We start from the raw sequence: 20,149 nt of genomic DNA, 5'->3' as shown, positions 1-20,149 counted from the left end.
CAAGAGGGAGGAGATATGGGGATATTTGTATATGTACAGCTGATTCAGTTTGTTATAAAGCAGAAACTAACACACCACTGTAAAGCAATTATACCCCAATAAAGATGTTAAAAAAAAAAGTCATTATGAAAAGACTACAGGAAAAAAATTATAGATGTAGTTCATACACCAGTAATATCTCAAAGGAAATAAATACTAACTCTTCTTAAAATGCTGAAAATTAGGGTGTTTTCTTTTTTTTAATTGACGAATACAAAGCATCACAGTCTAAATGCAGAAATAATCTTGCAGATCAGGCATGGGAAATTATGGCCCACAATCCAAAAAGTTTTTGCATAACCACTGAACTAACAAGTTTTTTTTTAATTGAACATCTATAACATTCTGATGACAAGAAACACACTAATTTTGAACCCCAACTCAGCAAAATCATCCCCCAAGAAAGAATTCCTTTCTTCTCATTAGTAGACCTATGTTAAAAATATTGTCCTCAATTATTATTATATTTTGAATTTGATCGATAGAAAAAGTAGTGAAAATTTATTTCCTCTCTTGGTATATAAGTACTTACAAAATATCTTTTTTTTTAACATAGGAAAAAAATTGTATTTCTAAAGTTTACAGTCAATCATTAGGTAAGTGTAATATCAATAAGTTACCAGATAAGTGACTTGTAAATGGAATATCAATAGCAGCAAGCAAGCTTTTATTTATAAATAAATTTTAACTAGAAATTTAGTTAGCTTCTACATAGAAAAAATGAAACCCAATTTTAGCTTCTATATAAAGGATAAAAGGCAGAAGCATCTACAATGTGTTCAAGTCCCTCTCAGGATGTATTTTCCCTCATTTGGTCTCACAGAATCCTATTGAATAGGTACAACTAGATCCATTCTACAGATAAAGAAATCAAGAGTCAGAGATTAAGGAATCTGTCTAACTCAGCTAATAAATAACAGGACTGCCATTCAAACCAGGTCTCAATTGAAAACCTATGTTCTCCTAGCATAAAGATACTTTTAAAATAATTTAAGAAATTATTCACAGGTCTGTAACAAGTTTAGGCAAAAAAATCATTCTTAATAAGAAACCCTGGTATCAAAGAAATATAGTCTATAAACAAGACTTTTTAAGTAACCAGTTCTTCATGGGTTTTTTTTCCTCTTTTTTTTTTTTTCTTCTTCATGACTTGGCATATTCTTTTAGTGAAAAGTTGCCACTATGTCTTATTCAACCAGTTAAAGTCTCTTGTCCAATATGTGCTTTATCCATGCATTCTTCTTCTCTAAAAGTCCATCATCCCTACACATATTCTGATATAGTGGCAACAAGAGTAAAAGAAAATTAGTCAATTTTGTTGTCAAATATTCAAATAAGTAGCCTAGTGGTAAGAATGTTAGCTAACATTTTATTTAGAGAAAGTACTCACTGACTAAATTACATCTTTCCTAAAGACATATATCAATATTAGCATTAATTCAAAACACACAGAGATATACTGTACACTAGCACAGCTATCTCTACATTTGTATATGTGCCAACAGGAATCTTGGAATTTGTCCCATCTTTTAAAAAATTGTCTTGACTTCACATTCTTCTAGTGCATTCCCCTGCTTCAGTATAACAAAACTCGTCTCCAATTCTTCTTCCACTCTCGCCAGAACCCCGAACAACCCACTGAAATTGCCTACACCAATGTTATTGTTAAATCCCATAGTCAGTTTTTACTCTTCGTCTCATTTGATGTATCAGCAGGATAACTCCCTCTTCCCTGAAATACAATACTTTCTTCACTTGGCTACTAAGACAACACACTCTCCTGACTCCCTTTCACCTTATCACTAGTCTCTCCTTCTCAGTCTCCTTTTCTGGTTCCTCTTCATTTCCCCAGTCTCAGTCCCTGGTCCTTACTTCCTCACTTTCCACACTCACTCTTTTGATGATCTCCACACAGGTTCATAGTTTTAAATACCATTCACATGATAACAACACCCAAGTTTATATCTCTGACTTGTACCCCTCTCCTGAACTCTAGATGTATATATCCAACTATTTGATATCTCAGTTGGATGTCTAGAAGGTATCTCAAATTCAACATGTCTAAATGTTCCTCCCCCTCTTCCCCATATCAATAAATGGCAACTCTGTCCTTTCAACTGCTCAGGCAGGAACAAGGCAAGGATGTCCTCTCAAGACTTATTTTCAAAATCATACTAGAAGCACTAGCTAATGTAATAAGAAAAGGAAATAAAAGGAATACAGAATGGGAAGGAAGAATTAAAACTGTTTTTCTTCACAGATGGCATGATCTTCTATGTAAAAATCTGAAAGAATCAACCAAAAAAACTCCCAGAACTATAGCAAGGTTGCATGATGCAAGGTTAATATACAAAAGTCAGTCACTTTCCTATATAACAGCAATGAATAAGTGAAGTTAAAAATTAAAACACATTACCATTTACATCAGCACCCAAAAAAAATGAAATACTTAGGTATAAATCTAACAAAATATATACAAGATCTGAATGAGGAAAACCACAAAACTCTGATGAAAGATATCAAAGAACTAAATTAATGGAGAAATAGTCATTGTTCATGGCTAGAAGACTCAATATTGTCAAGGTTTCAGTTCTTCTCAACCTGATCTATAGATTCAATACAATCTCAATCAAAATCCCAGCAAGTTATTCTGTGGATATTGACAAACTGATTCTAAGGTTTATATGTTGAGGCAAAAGACCCAGAATAGCCAGCATAATACTGAAGGAGAAGAACAAAGTCGGAGGACTGACACAATCCAACTTTAAGACTTACCATAACACTACAGTAACCAAGACAATGTGGTACTGGTGAAAGAACAAATAGATCAACGGAACAAAACAGAGAGCCCAGAAACAGATCCACATAAATATAGTCACTAATCTTTGATGAAGGAGCAAAGGCAATACAATGGAGCAAAGACAGTCTTTTCAACAAATGGTGCTGGAACAACTGGACGTCCACATGCAAAAAAATTAACCTAGACACATACCTTCTACCTTTCTAAAAAATTAACTCAAAATGAATCACAGACCTAAATGTAAAATGTAAAACTAACTCCCAGAAAATTACATAGGAGAAAATCTAGATGACCTAGGGTATGGAGATGACTTTTTAGATAGAACACTAAAGCATCATCCATGAAAAAACAGATAAGCTGTACTTCATTAAAATTAAAAAATTATGCTCTGCAAAAGACAACAGCAAGAGAGTTAGCAGACAAGCCAGAGACTGGGAGAAAATATCTGTAAAAGACCCATTTGACGAAGGACAGTTGTCCAAAATATACAAAGAACTCTTAAAACTCAACAATAAGAAAACTCAGTTAAAAAATGGGCCAAAGCCTAGACAGACACGTCACCAAAGAAGGTATACAGATGGAAAGGATGGAACTATATGAAAAGATGTTCAACATCACATCATTAGGGAAACGCAAATTATGAGATAGCATTATACACCTATTAGAATGGCCAAAATCCAGAATACGGATGACACCAAATACTGCCAAGGATATGTAACAACAGAACTCCCATTCATTGTTGGTGGGAATGCAAAATAGTACAGCCATTTTAGAAGAGAGTTTGGCAGTTTCTCACAAAACTAAACATACTCTTAACCATAGGATCCAGTGATCACAATCCTTGGTATTTACCCAAATGAATGAAAAACATATCCAGAAAACCTGCACATGGATGTTTGTGAAGCCTTATCCATAGTTGCCAAAACTTGGGAGCAACCAAGATGTCCTTCAGTAGGTGAGTGGATAAATATAACTGCGGTACTTCCAGACAATGGAATATTCCTCAGCACTAAAAAGAAATGAGTTATCGAGCCATAAAAACACATGAAAGAAACTAAAATGCATATTACTAAGTGAAAGGAATCAACCTGAAAAGATTATATACTGTATGACTCCAACTATATAACATTCTGGAAAAGGCAAAACTATGAAGACAGTAAAAAGATCAGTGGTTGCCATGGGTTGAGGCAGGGAGGGAGGGATCAATAAGCAGAGCACAGAGGATTTTTAAAACACTGAAACTATTCTGTACTTTACTATAATGGTGAATATATGGCATTACATATTTGTTTAAACCCACAAAACGTACAACACCAAGAGTGAACCCTAATGTAAGCTACAGACTTGGGTGATAATGCTGTGTCATTGTAGGTTCATCAGTTTTAACAACATACCTCTCTAGTGTGAGATGGTTATAGTGAGGGAGGTTGTGGGGAGCAGGGGTATATGGGAACTCTCTGTACTTTCCGGTCAATCCTGCTGTGAACCTAAAACTGCTCTACAAAGTGGAGTTTATAAATTTTTTTTTAAGTAAAGGATGATGATGTCTGCAACTTACTCTCAAATGGTCTAGAAAAAAAAAGTAACAAAGCAAATGGGCAATATGTAAATTAGTGAACCTTAATGAAGAATATATGAAAATTTATTTTATTCTATTACTTGCAACTTTTTTGCAAGTATAAAATATTTTCAAAATAAATAAAAAATGAAACTCTACAACGGCTTCCCATCTCACTCATTAAACGACAAAGTCCTTACAATAAATTGTAAGAAGGTTCTACTCCTGGCACACAGGACTCTTTGTTATTCCCTGCCAGACATGTTCCCTCTCAGGAACTAGCAATTCCCTGTTTGTTTGGTACACTCTTCTACAAAATTTCCACACGGCTTACTCCCTCACTTCCTCAAGTCTTTGCTTAAACGTCACCATCTCTGTGAGGTCTTCACTGACCACACTACTCAAAATTCCAACCTTGGGACTTCCTTGGCGGTCTAATGGTTAAGACGTCGCCTCCAATGCTGGGGGGAGGGGGGGAGGGGGAGAAGGGGGGGTTCGACCCCTGGTCAAGGAGCTAAGATTCCACACACCTCACCACCAAAAATCCAAAACATAAAACAGAAGCAATATTGTAACAAATTCAATCAGACTTTAAAAATGGTCCACATCAAAAAAAATCTAAAAAAAAAAAACCAAAAGTCCAACCTCCTCCCCTATTCCTTACGTTTTCGTATGCTTTAAATTTTTGTTTATTTGATTCACTGTTATACAAGTACGTAGTTCGTAGGTACTTATTAATTACTTGTTGAAAGAATACATTGAAAGTATGTTAAACTATGGTGAGTCAGGTATCTTGTTCTTCAGGTTTATAACCACTTACCAATTGATTTTGAAATGACAGTATTTTTGGTGGGGAGGTGTGGATGTTAGTAACACCCTAGTAAGTTGAAAAGGAGAAGGAAGTGTGCAGGTATAGAACAGTTACGGGCTATTATTTCAAGGAATTTGGCTAAGAAAATAAATTGAGACTACAGATAACTAGAGGTAAAACACAAAGGAGGGGTTTTGTTTGTTTGTTTGTTTTTAATAGGTAAGGCTTGAGCTTGTTTAAATGCAGACAGTAAGGAGTCAGCAGAGAGAAGTGAAAGACAAGGAACACTAATACGGTAACTAATAAAAACTGGTAAGGGATGAGAACCAGAACACAAGTGGAGAACCAGAAGTGAAGAGAAAAAGGATGAGCTGCAACTGTAATCAAGTTGGTAAGTGATGTTAAGAGTTGAGGACACCCTCTTCTGTTATCTCCCCTCTGCTGTGTAACTGAAGGAGAGGTCACCTGTTAAGCGTGAAGAAAGAAGGAATGAAGGTTCCGAGATCTGAAGCCAATAGAGAATAGTAGAAAACGGCCACTGAGAGAATGCAAGTGACAGCTAACTAGCAAAAAGGAAACGACAGTTTAGTTCAGCTTTTAGAGCTAAGAAAGTGTGTAACAATCAATCCCATCCATTTTATGTCTGTTCTTCTCATTACTATAAAAAAGAAAAACCAGACACAGAACAGTGCTTTCATTTGGCAGTTTACCTATTTCGAGCAGGAGATTTCCCAGCGTCCTCTTGAACAGACACAAGTCTTGTTGAAAGAGCAGTATTTGAGGAGTCTGGATGAATCAAACTATAAAGAAAATAAGAAAATACTGAGATGATTTAAGAGAGCTACAGGCAAATCCAATTTCAATAAAATGCTTTAACATTTAAAAGCAGGTTGTTTTTCTGCAATAATGAGCTTATGGGTCATTTTTGTTTTCTTCTTTTAGTTGAAGTGGAAATAGGATGGTTTTTGTCTTAAGGATATCAAATACCAAAAGAGTGATAGAGTTTATTAAGTATAATGGGTGTCAATGAAATAATAAAATTGGCTGTTTGAGTGACTTGTAGAACTCCTTCTCACATCACATATACAAGATTGAAGTGCTCTGAGGGGGACCGGAATCCTGAGTTCAAATATTTTATTCTCAGTCCCCATAACTAGGTGGAATAGCACTGCAGAGTCACACAAACCTAGGTCCAAGTACAGGCTCTACCTCTTACTAGCTGTGTGACCTTGGGCACGTTACTTAATCTCTCTGAACTTCAGCACCCACATCTGTCAAAAGGAGAAAGTAGTGCCTACCACAGAGATATGATGGCTAAAAGAGAATGAACATTAAACTATTAGCACAGAACCTAAAGTTATTCTGCCTTTGACATCTATCCGGCATCTCCCAGGAAGCTTTCAAACCTGGTTTGTTTTATTAAATCACACTTGCCAATTCTGGGCTCACACAACAGGGCCAGGCATCCACATGGCATTGCTTACTGAAGTAAGAAATGAAGAATCCCTCTCCTTTCTTTCTTGTTCATTAAATGCAGAGTCAATCTTCAAAACTTATAAAATATATGTAAGGTATAAAGAATCATGATGCCACAAACACCAATGCACCCATGGAGCAATTTAAGAAAAAGAACATTACCACCGACTTTGAAGTGCTTGTTCCCCTGACCCAATCCCATTCCCTTCCCTGCCCTCAATGAAACTACTGTTGTAAATTTTATATATATCATTCTCCTCCTTTTCTTTAAGTTTACCATGTTTGTATCCCTAGATAGTGTATCCATTTGTATATTTTTGAACTTTCTATAAATAATCACTGGCTATATCATATGTGACTTTCTTTTCTCCTCCACATTATATCCCCAAGATTCATACATGTTGAATGTAGGTATAATTCATTCATTTTTTACTTTTCCCTAAATTCATTGGTTACCTATTAATTCCTCACTCCATTAAGAGGTAACTGAGAAAATAACAGAAAGATGCTAGTTAAAACTTCAAGCACTTTGACATGGTCATATGTGGTATGACGCATGAGAAAATTACTTAGCTAACGAAAAACAACCAGAAACTGATGAACCTAGGATTCTAATTCAATCAGTTCCAGGTAAAGAAAGAGTAACATCCTCCACAACCAGACAGTGTAGCATATTTAGACATACGAAAAAAGATGAAATGTTCCTCAGGAAGGGAAAAAACCTAATTTCATTTGCAAATATTATGAACACAAATCTTAGGAGGATCCTCCTTCTCAAAGAAGGCTCCATTAGAAATTATTAATGGAAATAACTTCTGTTGTTTATTCAACAAATATTATCAGGATCATATATACGCCATACACTGTTCTTGGTGCCAGGTATAGAAGAGCAAACAAGAAAAAGTCTCTCCTCTGGTGGAGCTAACATTCTAATTAGTCAACATTATCACTATCCATAAACATCTTCTTGTGATCCTTCCTAAGGCAAGCTGAGAAAAAAGGAGAAAACGGTGTATTTTCAGGAGACAATTCAAAGAAGTTAGATGTTAACTTAAAGCACCCTTAGGTCACAAGACTATCAGTATTTATCAAATATAAATAAAATTACATGTAAGTGACAGTACCTTTGCCAGGCAAAATCATCCTCTAAAAATATGTTGCGGCTGGCTTTTCTACTCCCTACAGGTGTTCGGGGTTCACTCGGATCAAGTACAGACACAGAGGAAGCAGAATCTGAAAGAGCATTCAAGTCTTCACCAATGGAATTACTGTCTGTGGAATGAGCATAACTTAAGGCTATTTTTCTACAGTATGTACAGGCTCGGAGGTCCCCTAGGAGGAAAAAAAAAAAGAAAATTAAGTAAAAGATAACTAATATATTACTTACCAGAACATATTAAACCCTTGGGTTAATAGTTAATCTAATAACAGGAACCATCCTCAAGTAAAGACTACCAAAAAAGACATCTTTTAAAAGTGAAGTAACTCTGTTAGCTCTGTTATATATTTTAAAAACCATCATTATGCAAAATCCATCCAGGTATCCAAATTACCTCAAATATTTATAACAAGAAAATATGACTCAAGGTACTAGAAAACTCTGCTACAAGAATATTCCTCAAGGTTCCAAAAGTGAAGTAAGGGATCTATCAGAGACAGGAGGTTCAAGAAAAAAAATTTTTTTAATTGAGTACATAAACCAGCACAAATAGAAGTAACACTTTTTCCCTAAATAACAAGTAAGGAGGAAAATGTTATTTAGTTATCTATATGAAGCCATGAAGAGTGGCCTCCACAAGGGGGCACAGTTTTAAAAACAAACTAACGAAATTGGCTTGCAAGCAATATGAAATATGGGGGGGAAGTATAAAGGAAATTCTTTAGTGAAAGTAAGGGTGGAAATGAAATATTCTTGGGAAGACAAAAAATAAGGCTATTTAATAATTTTAAATGCATTTTTTCTCAGGATGCAGTCCTGCCCAAATGTAAGTTTTCATTTCTACCCTCTTTTTCGGTAACAATTTTTTGTGTGACTCTATAACAATTTAGTGTACTAAAAAAGGAGGTAAGATAATTAAACTTTACTAATAACATGTTATGTAACAATTCTACCTTAATTCTTTTTTACCATTAAGATTAGAGAACTGAAGTGATATGAACAAAAGACTTCTGAAAGTCAACTGTACTGTGTTTTTACCATAATTACTACCAAGTACAATAAAGGGTCTTTTATTTTTCATTTTAAGACAACTATTACATAGTACTCAGCTTTATTAAATTATGCATGTATTTTAAGCAAAATTAAATATCACTACTTGTGTTACTCATTTCTAACACCATGATTCAACAGATGAATCTAAAGAACGATATCTCCAATCAAGAGCCCCCCCAAAAAATTGAATTCCAGTCCAGGATAAATGAGAGTGCTAGGACATACCACCACCGGCTGACCAAAGTAGAATTGTAGTAAGGAGATGAAATTACTTCCTGAGAAAGGTCTTTAAGTTGCCATAACAAAGGCTTGGTTCTTACACTGTAAAGGAAATCTCCCTTCATTGTTCAGCTATTAGAATGAAAATGATCAGATCAATAAAGGGAGCCAACCCTGACCAGAAAAGTTTTCATTTCCTGAAGAATCCTCACCAGCAAGGGCCTACTGAGCGCATGCCTAAATTAAAGGACGTGGTATAAAGGTCGATGAGACACAGCCCTGCCATCAAAGAACTCAGTCCACTGGAGACAAGAGACACATACAATCAGAAAGTTGCATGGCAGATACAGAGATAGCACTGCTACACCACTATAACTTCACATTCATTAATCTGTTTCTATGTGCCTAGGTATTCTAGGTATTTATTCGGGGCCTGGATATACAATTGTGTCCAGAATTCATTGTCCCATCTGCAATGGTTAACTTTATGTGTCAACTTGGCAAGACTGATTATTTGGTCCAACAATAGTCTAGCTGTTACTGTGAAGGTTTTTTTTTTTTAAGATATGATTAACATTTACCATCTGTTGACTTTAACCAGATTACCCTCCATAATATGGATGGATCTCATCCAATCATTTGAAGGCCTTATGATCAAAGACTGAGGATTCTTAAAAAAAAAAAAAAATTCTGTCTCAAGTCTTATTTATTTATTATTTTTGGCTGTGTTGGGTCTTCGTTGTTGCGCGCGGGCTTTCTCTAGTTGTGGCAAGCGGGGGCTACTCTTTGTTGCAGTGCACAGGCTTCTCATTGCGGTGGCTTCTCTTGCTGCAGAGCACGGGCTCTAGGCGCGCGGGCTTCAGTAGTTGTGGCTCACGGGCTCTAGAGCTCAGGCTCAGTAGTTGTGGCGCACGGGCTTAGTTGCTCCGCGGCATGTGGGATCTTCCACACCAGGGATCGAACCCGTGTCCCCTGAATTGGCAGGCGGACTCTTAACCACTGTGCCACCAGGGAAGCCCTGTGTCAAGTCTTTAAGACAGAAATTCTGCCTGAGTTTCCAGCCCGCTGGCCTATCCTAAGAATTTCAGACTTGCCAGCTCCCTTAATCACTTGAGCCAATTCCTTAAAATAAATCTTTCTTTCTATATAAATGTGTGTGTGCTGGGGGGGTGTGGGGGGGGGCGTAAATACCCTATTAGTTCTGTTTCTCTGGAGAACCCTAATACAAATTTTGGTACCAAGAGGAGTTCTAGAGCAACAAAATCTTAAGGTTGAATTTTCTGAATTGGTTTTTGGGTTTCTGGAATTGGTTCTCTAATTAGATTTAAAGGCAATAAGTACTCTATTCCCAGTAGTAAAGAGAATGCTGATAGTCCACGGTGTGATGGGGCAACAGAGTCACGTAAAGTATCACCTATGGATACTCCTAATCAAATACTTATAAGAGGCAAAGACCTGATTGACCATGTACTGCACATCTTAGAACATTTTTGTCAAACTAATGAGTATGAGATTAGCTGCTCCTAATTGCACTGGACAAAAAGGGAAAAGAATGACATCAGGAATTCAGATTCCCAGCTCAAGAACTGTACAATGTACCTGAAAGTGTCTATGTCTTCCCTGAAAGAAACCATATACAGCTGCAGAGCTGAGATTGCTGAAAATCAAACCAAGAGTCTCATCATGCAAGTGACTGAACCACAACACACACTGAACCACTTAACCTTACAGTGCGTCTATTAAAGTTAGGGCATCGATTAGAAAGGAATGAGATCCTGAAAACTGGAAGGGGATATTTGGGGAAGCTGGGAACACTGAACTGCCAACTTCTACTTAGTCTTCTTTGCGAGTAGAAGTAGCCTTTCCACCCTGTCTGAGATTAACCCTGCTTTGCCTGAGAAATTCACAACGGCCTCCCATGAGTTAGCTGACTTGCAAGACCTTGCTTATTCTCCTCAGGACCCACTCCCACTACCCTCTTTGCTTCTAGGCCTATAATAAGACTCAGGTCCCCTGAAAGGAGAGTTATAAAGCGTGACCCATGAGGAAGTACACTACATTCCAAAAGAACTACATGATTTTTCCAATTTAGACAAACAGAAACCCAGGGAATACGTGTGGGAATGGCTACCAAGGGTATAGAATAATACTGGAAAGAACATAAAGTCAGATCAAACTGGATCTATTGATATGGACCCACTAAGCAGAGATTCTGGATTTAATGTTATAGCTCAAGGTGTTCAAAGGGGCTCTAACAGTCTGGTTAATTGGTTGGTTGGCTAAAACATGGACCAAAAGTGTCCTATGCTAAATGAAGTTGAAATGCCAGAATTACCCTGGAATGCTAAAAAGGAAGGGATCCAAAAGCTTAGGGAGACTGTTAAGAGCAGATTTACCAAGTAAGATCTGCTCACTTGCCCCAGGAGGATCCAGGGGACATACCTTTCACCATGACTATGAGAAAAAAAATTTGTGAGGGGAGCCCTAGCATCCCTGTAGAGCTTTGCAGTCACCCATTATAGTGGGAACTGCTGGTGCTGAACTGGGTAATCTAAACACACTGGGGACCACTGGATCCCAGGTTGGCAGGGGCAGAGTGGTGGCATTTAATCGCCAAAGACAAGGTAGGCATGTTACCAGAACAGACATCAGAGTCAAAGCTGTAAGCAGAATAGTGTAACATATACAGAGATCTATGACACATCTGATCATGGTGTTCCTAAAAGTAAATGGGCAGTCTTCTAAACTCTTACTGAATTTGTATAAGAAAAAGAGTTCTAGATCAAGTGAACAAAACTCAAACTTGAATCTAAAAGAGTCATGACCCCTCAACCAATTCTCAGACTTAAGCCATTTACAGACCCAGAATTCCTTGAATAAAGGGAGGCTGGGTCACCTTGAGGAAGGACCCCACTACACTGCCAAAAAATGTATACTGTTTATCTTCCTAAAAGGCTTCCCCAAAGGACCTATAGCCTTTCACCAGAGTGACAGTGCATTGAGAAAAAGGTAACAGTCAAACTTTTAGGAGATGACTGGACCTGATTTGGCACTGAATTAACACTAATTCCAAGAGGCTCAAAATGTTACTATAGTTTCAAGTCACAGCAGGGGCTTACAGAGGTCAGGTGATCAACAGAGTTCCAGCTTAGGTCCATCTTACAGTGGGTTCAGTGAGTCCCCGAACCCATTTGTGGTTATCCCTCAGCTCTAGAATATATAATTGGAATAGACATACTCAGCAAATGACAAAATCCCTACATTTGTTCCTGACCTGTGGAATGAGGGCTATTATGGTAGTTCTGGCCTCCAGAACTGTGAGACAACAAATTTCTGTCTGTCCTAAGCCACTCAGTTTGTGGTATTTTGTTAAGAAAGCCCTAGGGAATCCATACACCAACCATATTAACAAGACAGGATTTTATCCTAAAGGTAATGAGAACTCTGAAAGGGTTTTACGCAAGGGAATTTGACATGATCAAATTAGCGTTTAACAAGATACTGACTATGACTAGAGTATGAAAAATGAATTCGAGATAGGGAAAAACTAAAGGTAAAAAAATCTTTTAAAGGCTGCAGCCATAATCTGGATGAAAGATAACTGGGGTCTGAACTCTGAAGCAGTTTAGGTTAAAAAAAAAAAATCTTTTTTTTTAAAGTGAGTAAGGCCAAAAGGAAGATCTACATGATAATAAAAATAACATGAGAGAGATACTAAGTGTTCTCGGACTTCCCTGGTGGTTCAGTGGCTAAGACTCTGCGCTCCCAATGCAGGGGGCCTGGGTTCAATCCCTGGCCAGGGAACTAGATCCCACATGCAGAAACTAAGAGTTCACATGCCGCAGCTAAAGATCCCGCATGCCGCAGCTAAAAGATTCCCACATGCTGCAACTAAAGACCTGGCGCAGCCAAAATAAATAAATAAATATTTTTTAAAAAATTATATATATATATATATACACACACACATATATACACACACATACACATATATATATACACACATATATATACTTTAAAAAAAAGAGAAGTGTTCTCTTTTTGGTAACTTCTGCCCACCTACTTCCATTCCCTAATCACTACACACACCGTTTAGTTTTTTTCTGCTTCAACAAATAATTTTAAATCTCTATATTACTAAAATTTAGGGAAGAATATGAGTAAATGCAATTTGCTAAAGCACACTGTCATATAACTCAAGGAATATCTGTATTTTGTAAAATAAAAACTCTCATAATAATATAAATTAGTGATCACTCCAACCAACTTGTCTAATAAACATTAACGGTCCCATGGTTTTTTGGTAGCATCTATGATACACTGTCTTTTACTCGTGTTATTTATGAATATCCCCATCTACTTTATTATTTGACTATAAGGTCCTTAAAAGCAAAGCCATGTCTCCCTCATGTTTGTACCTCCCATAACTCACAAATGATGTCCAAAATTTAAAAAATGACTTAACATGGGTACTGTATTATAACTATCTTATTGTTATGACCTTTAAAAATTGTAAACTTGTCAATACAGCTCATTTACCTGTATAACCCATAAATTTTCCAGGGATTTCTTGATTGCAGCAACGACTGCAGAAAATCTGCCCACACAGTCGGCAGTGGTGTCTGCGCCTAAAAGTGGTAAATTTCTCATTACAGTCATAGCACTCTTTACACTGGCTATCTGGCATCCAGTATTGCTTCAGGTCACTATCCTGTAACAATAAAAATGTGTGAAGGCTTCTTGAAACTACTGATTATTAAAATGCAATGGCAAATGCAATGCTAATCAAAATTCTAGATTTCTTTTGCAGAAATTAACAAGCTATTTCTAAAATTCATATGGGAATGCAAAAGGTCAAAATGACCAAAACAATCTTGAAGCAGAATAAACTGAAGGACGTATAATGTCAGCCATTAAGATTTATTCCAAAGCTACAGTAATTTTCGACAGAGTATTAGTGGAAGGAAAAAATGGAGCTGTGGAAGAAAAAGGAGAGCCCTGGACATATATGGACTCACCCTCACACATATAAATGGATTTCTGACAAGATCTGTAATGCAGTCAGTGAAGGGTGGTCTTTAAAAAAAAAATGGTGCTGGGACTTCCCCAGTGGTTAAGACTCTGAGTTTCCGCTGCAGGAGACACGGGTTCGATCCGTGGTCCAGGAACTAAGATCCCGCATGCCGTGTGGCGCAGCCAATAAATAAATAAATAAATAAATATAAATTTTAAAAATTTAAAAAATGGTGCTGGGTCCAACTGGACATCCATGGGGAAAAAAATGAATCTTGATCCATATACTTCACACAAATAATAAAGCTTCTTAAAGAAACTATGGGAGAATATTTACTACCCCGGGCTAGAAAAACATTTCTTAAACAGAACACAAAAAGCACAATCCATAAAACGAAAAAAATTGATAAATTAAAATTAGGAACTTATGAGTAAAAAATATGGTGTCCACAGGTGAAGTTAGTATTAACTGAACTTTCTTTCAAGTGGCATTGTACCATTTTTAGTGAGTACCGCATGGTCCCCATGTAAGTGCTTAAAAAGTAATCTTCTAAAGCCTCTAGACAGTACCTGGCTCTTCCCCTCCATGATTTCCTTGAGGCGTTTTAATACTGTGCTGAGGCTTCGGAGCTGAACAGCTGTACGAGGGTCATGACCTCCAAAGGCAGGTTCTGCCTTCCTTCTGGTATCTGAGTCAGATTTACAAAACAAAAAACAAAAAAAACTACCTTAATAGTCTCTAGTACCAATGCAAAGTACCTCTTATTTTTAGCATATATCAATACTAACGTTCTCCCAGCCAGTGACACAGACTGAGAGTTAAAACTAGTCTCTATAAGGGTAAGAGGCTGTTGAAAGTGTTTCTTATTACCATGTGAAACACTGCTTCACAAGCAAATGAGGGCTACCTGAGACAAACACTGTCTGAGACCACTGATGATTTAAGGCCTGGATGGGAGCATCACTTAACATGGCCCAAAATTCATTAATGATTTCTTGGGCCCTTCGGTCCTGCTAGAAATACCTGCGAGAAATTTAACAGAAGGAAAAGCAATTCCCGTGTGTTATCCTAGCCCAGTCTCCACAGTCAAACAGGTCAGCGACAGGGTTGAACAGTTCAGTTCAGTCTGCAGACCACAAACCCAAAGGCTCGTGGAGTAGATCATCAAAAAGGAATTTAATAGCCAACCCCATACAGTCTGACAGACTTCAGAACATCCAGGATGGTAATTTATCCACAAACTTCTCTTCCCCAAAGAATTGCTAGAACCCCAATGCTACCCTTTCCCTGCCACCTCCCTACTCCTACAGTTCCAAACTAGACGGGATCACTTGCTCTTGAAACAGCAATACTGAAGCCAGTCCTGTCAATAATAAAACACGCCCATGTTCCAGCTTTGTGTCCACCAAAGCTGTCATGTATCATTTCCTTATTTTAGAGCAAGATTACAACTGAAGTTTCTACCTATTCCTGGCTCCAGCAGTTATTAAACCTAAGGATGAAGTAGAGGTGGCTTGACAAAAAGGATGAACATCCTTATTAGCTTAAACTCATTACCCTAATAACCTATGGTAAAACAAGATGGAAAATAGCCCTCTCTAAATCCTTCCCAAACTCACTTGTTTGCTAGGTTAGATTTAGGCGTTCTTTGTTTTGGTTGAGTGGGAAAGAAAAGATTACAAAAAATGTGAAGTTGGTATCTAAATCTAAATTGACGAAGAACTTTCCAAGATATTAATTACGGAAATAATTATCTAAACAGCACCTATGTTAGAAAACTTTGAAAACTTTATCTTTATATAAATAATATCTTAATTTCAGCAGATACTTCAGATGTGTTATTACTAGAATAAAAATGTATGTGTATTAGAATGACCAAATTGTTCTTGAGTCTCTATGCTAAACCAACTCTCCATGATTTACCAATTGAAAAAGGAGACAGACGAAGCTGTTAGAACAGTAAGGCTGTGCTCCCATGCACAGGCAACAATTAATTGTGAAGCCCCTTGCATTTAGCCACTTAGGAGTATGAGAAAGTAAAAACAGCATCATCCACAGAAAAAGCAGGAGCAAGACTGTTCCTGGAACGAACAGATGATGGTTTCATCATGGATGAAGATGAAAGAAACATGAGAGAAAATTTGGTCTAGCACTCTGCCCTCAAGCAAATCATCTTAGTGGCTTCCCTTGTAAAATGAATATTAGAAAATTAAATAACTTCCCAAGGTCACAGAGCTAGTAGATTGTGGAATCACAGCCTTTTAGTAGGAAAAGTTTGGTAAAACAGTCCCAGGCTTGTGAAACTCAAATGCCTCTAGCAGCTAAGGCAGAATCAAAGAATCAAGTGGACTTGATAAAAGACAGTAAGGAATGGTGGGGATTGCAGCAAACTAGACATTACAAGCTCCACCTGGTGATATTTAAATTCAAGTTTATCAAAACACCAAGGCAAGGTTTGGTAGGCTGTCAGTTTGTAACCCCTAAATGATTAGATTCTAGTCCAACTCCTCAATTTTATAAACAAAGAAATCCTATGCTTGACTCAGTATAGGATTTAGTCAAAAGAGCTCCCTTAACAAAAATAGGAGTGTTGCCACAGGCCAGGTTCAAGAGCTAAGGAGAGTTTAAGGTTAAAAGTGGGGATGGTCTCTTCCCTCCATCCATTTGGAGTAAAGAGCTCACTTCTCTCTCTCCCCCTTCCTACCTTCTGATTCTTCCTTCCAAACAGCTGATATGACCCAGGCTGAGTCCCTTTGCCCTGGGAAACCTACAGAGGTGATACAGCCAGCTCTGCTCCAGTCCTTAGCGTGAAACTCTTCTTCTGCTTGGTTTCTCCTTCTCCTCTGGCCCACCAGAAGAAGGTTCTGAGCCAAGTCTCAACTAGCAATAAAATATCCTTCTGCCAACAACCATCACCTGTGCCTGCCTACTTTTCACTCGAAGACCTCATGGGGAAGACTGGCCAGACAAGGCAGGATCCGACATTCACGGACACCTGATTTCCAATGCTACATCCCTTTCCCTCTCTTATGCTACCTCTCATTGCCTTTCTCCTGTCACCTTGAGTTGGGCAAACCAATGCACTGAGTTTAATAATCTAACAGAAATAAAACATAAAACAACTCACTTTATCTAGTCTGTGGATTCAGGCTGATCCCAGTCTGTACTCAACAGAACAGCATGAAAATGAAGGGCATGACCACATAGCAGACCAGGACGGAGAACAAACAGGCAAGAGGAGCTCAGCTTATCCAGCCACACTGACAGTTTGCACCCCGACAAGGACAGAAGGCCAAGAGCAAGTGGCAGCCCACTAATGGAACTGAGAGACTTCTGCAGCCAGAGGCATGCACATCACATTACACTGGCCACCCCAAGCATAGATGCAGCAGTCAGTCACAAAGTTGAAACTAACCTGTGTTCTCCTGGGGGTGTCGCAAACTGTCCTCTGCTGAAACCCAAGCAAGTAATTAATCAAAAAACAGTCAAAGAAAGCTCTGCCTTGCCTAAAGTTTAATGAAATGTTTAAGAACTCTTGTTTAGGTATCAACAGTTATCCAGGTAACAGTTTCATTAATTCTTAAGAGCACCTGACTATTCCAAATAGCAAAAAAGTTAAGTCAATAAACAACCTGCAAAACACAATGACTGTGGGAAAAGTCTAATACACAGAGAGGAATGAAACGAGAACAGTGTCATACCTAACACTGAAGATCGCCGCTGGAGCTCCTCATTAAGCTGTTTTTTATAAGGTGTAGGTGATCTCACAGATTGTGTCCTTGAAGGGAGCTGAGGGCTGGTCCAACTTCCACTCAGAGACTGTTGCTCTCCCTGAGCCCCTTCTCCTCTCTCTGCAGCAAACAAAAGCTTGGAATTATTGGAAAAACTAAGACTCAGAGTTCAGCAAAGAGAAGGAAATAGATGAGAATTTTTTAGGAAAGAATGTGTACTTGTATTACATGCCTAAGTAAAAATTAGGTTTTTCTTAAAGAAAAAAGAGAGAGAAATTCAAAGAAGGTGGCAAAGTTACATCCTTGGTATATGTGACCTTCAGTTTGTTTCACTTTTTTTTTTTTTTTTTTTTTTTAATATTTATTTATTTGGCTGAGCCGGGTCTTGGTTGCAGCACGTGGGATCTAGTTCCCTGACCAGGAATCGAACCCAGGCCCCCTGCACTGGGATCACGGAGTCTTAACCACTGGACCACCAGGGAAGTCCCTGTTTTACTTTTCATTAGAAATTTCTTGAGCATATTTAAGGAAACAGAATGCAAGCTCCACAAGAAGGCAGTGATTTTTTTTGTTGTTCCGCTTTATTTATGGGATAGATCCCTTGTACTATTAAAATAGTGCCCAGTGGATAGTAGGTGCTCAATAAATATATGCTAAATAAAAAGACTACTGTCATTTAATGGCTAAATGTAACGTATCCTAGACAGGATCCTGGAACAGAAAAAGGACATTCGGTAGAAACTGAAGAAATATGAATAAAATACTTACTTCAGTTACTAATAATGTATCAATAATAGTTCATTAATTGTAATAAACGTACTCTACCAATGTAAGATGTTAATAACACAGGAAACTGGGTGTAGGGGTATATGAAAACTTCCTGTATTATTTTCCTAATTTTTCCATAAATCTAAAACTATTCTAAAAAATAAGATTGTTGCAGTTTCTTTAAAAAAAAAAAAAGATTATTGTCTTCAAAATGGACTAACAGGTTTTACAGAGCTTTAAACATGACTGCTAATAAAAGTCAGTTAATACTATTAAAATTTCTACTGAGTTAATTAAACTATTAACCCCCAAATCCGTTACAACTAGAGGGATTACTTTCTAACACATTTCAAACAATACAGGCAAATATAAAGCAAAAGATGTAGGCCATGTTTTTTTTTTTTAATTCTTCTAACAAGTAAAAAATATATTACTTAAAAAGAGCTCATTTTAAAATGATCTTTTCATTTGGTGTCATTAAATGTATACCTTAACAGATCAACAACAAGCCTGCTGACAGCTTTCAATTTTTGAAAAATATGAACCCTTCTTCCCATGTGCTGGTCCTTTAGTTTCATTGCTTTAATTAAAATCTTTTGGCTATTAACCCCTAAAAGAGAAAAGTCCATTCTATGAACTTAAGAAAACTGAGATATATTAAGAAAGGAAAAAAAAAGAATGCTAACTTCTCTTTAAAAAGAGACCCCCTTTTAACATTTAGTTTTCAATTCTGATCTTCAGTTGCCAATAATTAATAAGATTAAAGTGAAAATTCTAGCTTTCTCTTCTTATGCAGTTAACCCCAGTGACCTATGATTATAAAGCTACCTCCTTGTTAATATTTCACTTTCTTGCAAAGACACAGCATGAAAGCTGAACAAGAGAATTTCAGAGAATCAAGATGGTAGGGGCTCTGATCTTTAAGAATAAGTCTTACCTTTGTTAAATCGAAAGAGATTTACAAAAGAACTATACGCTGATTTAAAAGGAGGTTCGTCCTGATCAGGAGTCAAAGGTTTGAAGTGTGTGAGATGAGAAGGACTAGTAGGAGATCGAGGCAAATCATTAGCAGAGTCCAATGTAGGGGAAGTCTTATCATCTGTGGCCATTTCATGAGTCTAGTAAACAAAAGAAATAAGCAAAAGTAAGTTCCTCAGGAAGCCCAAAGGTTGATTCCAAACAGCATCCAAATATCTAGAAATCTGACTTCAAAAATTCAGACCTAAAAAAACCAACGAGTAAATAAATCTAGTTCAGCATACACTCCAAATTAAGACTTGAAAACACTGAAGTCTAGATCATAAGGAAGAGTCTCAATTACCTAAAACTAGGAACATATAGTCAATCTCATTTTCAAAATTACTATTCAAATACAGAAAAATACCAAAATTATTAAAAATTTGAAGGCATAAATGTGAGCAGGAAAAAAGGAAAAAAGAGGATTTTCACATGATTTATGTAGTTTTCATTTTAAGATTTTTTTTGAAAAAATAGCTTTTTAAAGGGGGAAAACTGGTTTTA

The 20,149-nt window shown here is 37.2% G+C and overlaps 1 protein-coding gene across 11 annotated transcripts in view; it reads right to left on the bottom strand.

Moving 5' to 3' along the window:
* PIKFYVE (phosphoinositide kinase, FYVE-type zinc finger containing) overlaps positions 1–20,149 on the bottom strand; it is a 77,075-nt gene that overhangs the window by 53,631 nt on the left and 3,295 nt on the right. For 7 of the 11 annotated variants that reach the window (XM_057551386.1, XM_057551385.1, XM_057551384.1 and 4 more), the window contains exons 2-8: positions 19,566–19,746; positions 17,831–17,980; positions 17,545–17,580; positions 14,699–14,817; positions 13,655–13,826; positions 7,809–8,016; positions 5,919–6,008 (exon numbers count right to left, since the gene is read on the bottom strand). In XM_057551386.1, coding sequence (XP_057407369.1) covers positions 5,919–6,008; positions 7,809–8,016; positions 13,655–13,826; positions 14,699–14,817; positions 17,545–17,580; positions 17,831–17,980; positions 19,566–19,737 — 947 coding nt within the window. In that variant the 5' untranslated portion in view covers positions 19,738–19,746. The remainder of the gene's footprint in view (positions 1–5,918; positions 6,009–7,808; positions 8,017–13,654; positions 13,827–14,698; positions 14,818–17,544; positions 17,581–17,830; positions 17,981–19,565; positions 19,747–20,149) is intronic. The other 4 variants (XM_007187823.2, XM_057551391.1, XM_057551393.1 and 1 more) reach the window with 2 other exon arrangements.

Source organism: Balaenoptera acutorostrata, chromosome 8 (genome assembly GCF_949987535.1).
Source record: "Balaenoptera acutorostrata chromosome 8, mBalAcu1.1, whole genome shotgun sequence".
NCBI lineage: Eukaryota > Metazoa > Chordata > Mammalia > Artiodactyla > Balaenopteridae > Balaenoptera > Balaenoptera acutorostrata.
This window is presented reverse-complemented; position numbering and strand designations above follow the sequence as displayed.